The sequence below is a fragment of the Miniopterus schreibersii genome, assembly GCF_964146895.1.
Source record: "Miniopterus schreibersii genome assembly, chromosome: 13".
In the NCBI taxonomy this organism is placed as follows: domain Eukaryota; kingdom Metazoa; phylum Chordata; class Mammalia; order Chiroptera; family Miniopteridae; genus Miniopterus; species Miniopterus schreibersii.
In genome coordinates this window covers 45027421-45031031 of record NC_138113.1, presented here as the reverse complement: position 1 = coordinate 45031031, position 3611 = coordinate 45027421, and the positions used below count along the sequence as shown (strand labels likewise).

At 45.1% G+C, this 3611-nt stretch overlaps 1 protein-coding gene across 1 annotated transcript; it reads right to left on the bottom strand.

Annotated features, from left to right (window-relative positions):
• Positions 1 to 1226: 1226 nt before the first annotated feature.
• On the bottom strand, positions 1227 to 3389 carry LOC308566389 (regenerating islet-derived protein 3-gamma-like; the record flags this gene model as incomplete). The annotated part of the gene is made up of 5 exons (XM_081156618.1): positions 1227 to 1294; positions 1577 to 1703; positions 2313 to 2450; positions 2649 to 2767; positions 3314 to 3389. 5 exons carry the CDS (start codon positions 3387 to 3389, stop codon positions 1227 to 1229), a joined length of 528 nt encoding a protein of 175 aa, XP_081012744.1.
• Between the last annotated feature and the right edge of the window lie 222 nt (positions 3390 to 3611).

Sequence of the window (3611 nt, the reverse complement as noted above, 5' to 3'; positions counted from 1 at the left end):
TGAAATCGGTTTGCTAACATTTTGTCGAGGATTTCTACTTCTATAATATTCAGGGACATTAACATGCAGTTTTCTTTCCTTGTGGTGTCTTTATCTGGACAGATTTAAAAATGATTATCTCTTCATCACAAGAATCTGGTGGGTTCCAGAAGTAAAACCCATGAAAGAGTGGCAACCTCCCTAAGACTACAGACTCTGGCAATTTCTCACTTTTATTTTATTATTATTTTTGAAGACTTTCTTTTTTTAATTTATCTTTATTGTTGAAAGTATTACAGATGCCCCCTTCTTCCCCACTGACCCCCTATTCCCCATCCCTGCCCCTATCCCAGGCCTTCACCACACTATTGTCTGTGTCCATGGGTTATGCATATATGCATATAAATTCTTTTAAACTCAATCCACACTCAGCATTCTGCAATTTGTCACAATTACCACTTAATGTTCCTAAGAGTTTAAGACTCCAGCAGCTCCTGCTCCAGGCAGAAATGGTTAGGGCTCTATGCACTCTGGAGCCTCTGCAGATATCAGGGTTATGAACCCAGGAAAAGTTGTTGGTTTTCAAATTGTTCAGACATTTTCTTGTTTTAAGGAAGAGCAACAACTTTAAAGCTCTACATTTTAGCACTGTTACCAGAGTCCAAAAGTAATTAATGTTTTACTGCATTTTATAAAAGTTATGGTACAAGGTAGATTGCAAATTAAAGAAAAAAAAAATCAATCCTCTGGTAAGTAATTTCAGAAGTGCTGTTATAATAACATCAGAGACTAACAGTAACCCACCAGTCCTGCTGGGGTCACACCTTCAGGAAGAAGGTGCGGAGACCAGTGTTTGTACACAACATAAATCCAAAGTGAGCAGGGCCTACATACTCATTACCAATACACTGGTGGGGACATACCTTTAGTCATTGTCCCAGTGGCCTGAATGAGACTGAACAAAGGCAACAAGAGATTTTCTCTCACACCCACTTATTCCTCAGAGTCTTGCTATGAGACTGGAACACAAAAGTACACAAGTATTGACGAAAATACTTATTATTACTCTCTGAGACCTCAGGCCATTGAACACAAAGAAAGTCTGAAATGAAAGCGAGGAGGAGGGAAGGTCTAAAAGAAGAGGTCAGGTTTGAGGATGTGGGGAAAACATTCCTTTCCCGGCTGGGACTTCACTTGGTCCAAAGATGAGCTGCATCCCAATCTCAGGCCGCTGACTCCCACATGACCTAACCCTTGAACTTGCAGACATAGGGTAGCTTCTCATAACAGTTATAATCTTTCCATTTCAGATATCCTGGAGAGAGAGAAGAGCTAAAGTGAACAGGGCTGGCGGAGCTCATGACCCAAAGGAGAGGCATCCCAGAATCTGGCCTAGGATTCAAAGCTCTGTCCTTTGCTTCACCAGGGACCCACTCCAGGGGAAGGAGACTCAAAGAAAGGAGACATGAGAGGAGACACGAGAAGAAATACCAGTATTGCATTTCTTAGCTCAGGAGGATTCCCTGAAGGTTAGGCCCAGAAATGGGGGATGAGGGGATGGAAAGGCTGACCAGAAGGTGGCTCCTCTGTCTCTTACCTGAGTTTCGTGACAAGCTCCCGCAGTAGCCAGGGTTTGTAATGAGAGCAGGGTCTTTCTCCCAGGCAAAGTAATTCATCAAATCATCATTACTCCACTCCCATCCACCTGCATTGGGCTCATAGCCCTAGAGAGTAGAGAACAGAGCCAGATAAGGGTGAATGGCTATTAGAGTTTTTGCATAATCCTATCTGATGCCCTCCTCAGCAGCATGGAATTCGGTCTGCTATTCCAGATGCTGCCACAGAGCTCACTGCTGGGAAATTCTCCCTAACAACCTGCTCATATTGCCAAACACCGAAGCCAATAAACACAAACAACAATGATACCACCCAGAGTAACACGTTACTTGCTAGGCAGTAATTGGTACATTTCCGATTATCCTCAGTCTTCAAAGACAATGTCTGTTCTATAGGGGAAAATGCATCTTATCTTCAGGGTCCCTCAGCACACTATGTGTAGACACAGTCAACTCAGAGAACTGAATTACAAGGATTCATGGGTAAATTGTGTGAAAAGCTTGACAAGACATGGATTAATTTCAACTGGAGATTAGGATCATCTACAAAACTCAGCTCCTCGCTTGGCCTCGGTGTCCTACATTTACCTTAAATGTACCCTAGGATCTCTGAGCTCCAGGGCTCTTTATCATATTTCTCACAGAGGCACAAGGGGCAGGGAGTAGCCTGGGTAACAATAAGAGCTAGAAGGTAACAGATAAGAGATGTTATCTCACCTGTGTGGGATCATGGAGCCCAATCCAGACGTATGAGTAGGTGTTCAAGTTGTTCTTGACCAGAGAGGCCAAGAAGGAGGCCTCAGCCCCATTGAGCACAGACACAAGGAATCCTGAGGGTCGCTTCTGGCAGGCCAACTGTGTGGGGAAAGAAGACACTGAGGAGGAGCTTGAGATGTCAGTGGGGGAAGCACAGGGCTAATGTAGGTGAGAAGAAGTGTGTGTGCAAAAGATGAGGGTGCTCACTCTCACCCCCAAAACCCTGGAGAATGCAGACCCCTGGATTAGCTAGTGCACTTTCCCTTATCACCTCTAACTATAAATGCAACTACTCACATCTGCTTCATTCCAGGATTTTGGTGTCCTAAAGAAGGCATAGCAGTAGGAGCCAAAGGCATAGGAGCCTTTGGGACAGCTGATCCGTAGAGAGGGAAGCTCCTCCTTGGTGTCTTCACCTGAGTAAGGGGAACAAAAGAGAGGGAAGCAATGAAATGAAGAGTGTAAATGGGTCTTGGGAAGTGACTTTGGGGAGTGCCTGTGAGGCAAGTGCTTGAGGAAATGACACCACACTCCTGACTGCCTCACTATTGGATTCTTGATCTTGCATCAGCTTCACTGAATGACGGACCATCTCTTTGTTCTACTCTTTCCCTTTATTCAAAAGTCCAACATCTCCCCCCTCTGAGCTGACTGTTCTCACACTGGGTCTTCCAATCAATCTTGTGCGTATCTCACTATTGACCCTTCATGTTTCTTCTCTTCACCCTGACAATATAAAGTCCACTGACAAAGTGGAAATCATCTCATTCCATTGCTAATGGACCACCGTGGCACCTTCCACCATGACTACCCTGAAGGAAGGAGGGATAATGGAGGAATTATAGGCACTTTCACTGTGTGAGGATTCACCTCAGCATTGCCACCTGCGTCAAACAGGAGGCTTCCTCTTCTTGGCCCTGAGCTTTCACAGGAACCCAGTGCTAGAGGCAGAGAACTCTCACCTTGCACCTGACATAGGAGCATCAGGCAGGACAGTAGCATCCAGGACACTCTGGGCAGAGCCATGGGAGGCAGCATTGTGTCTGTGACTTGGAGAAGCAATCAGAGGTCATTAAAGAAGAGAAGTGTGGTCAGAGAGAGGGCATGCAGAGAGCCCTCTGTTCTCTCTCTTGTCTTTCTTTTGGCTAGTCCCTTAGGAATAAATTGATCTTGGTGACATCTATCCCCTTCTATGAATCTGGAAATAACTGAAGAATCTGCACACCCTCCTACCCTGACACTGATGTTCCTTGAAGACTA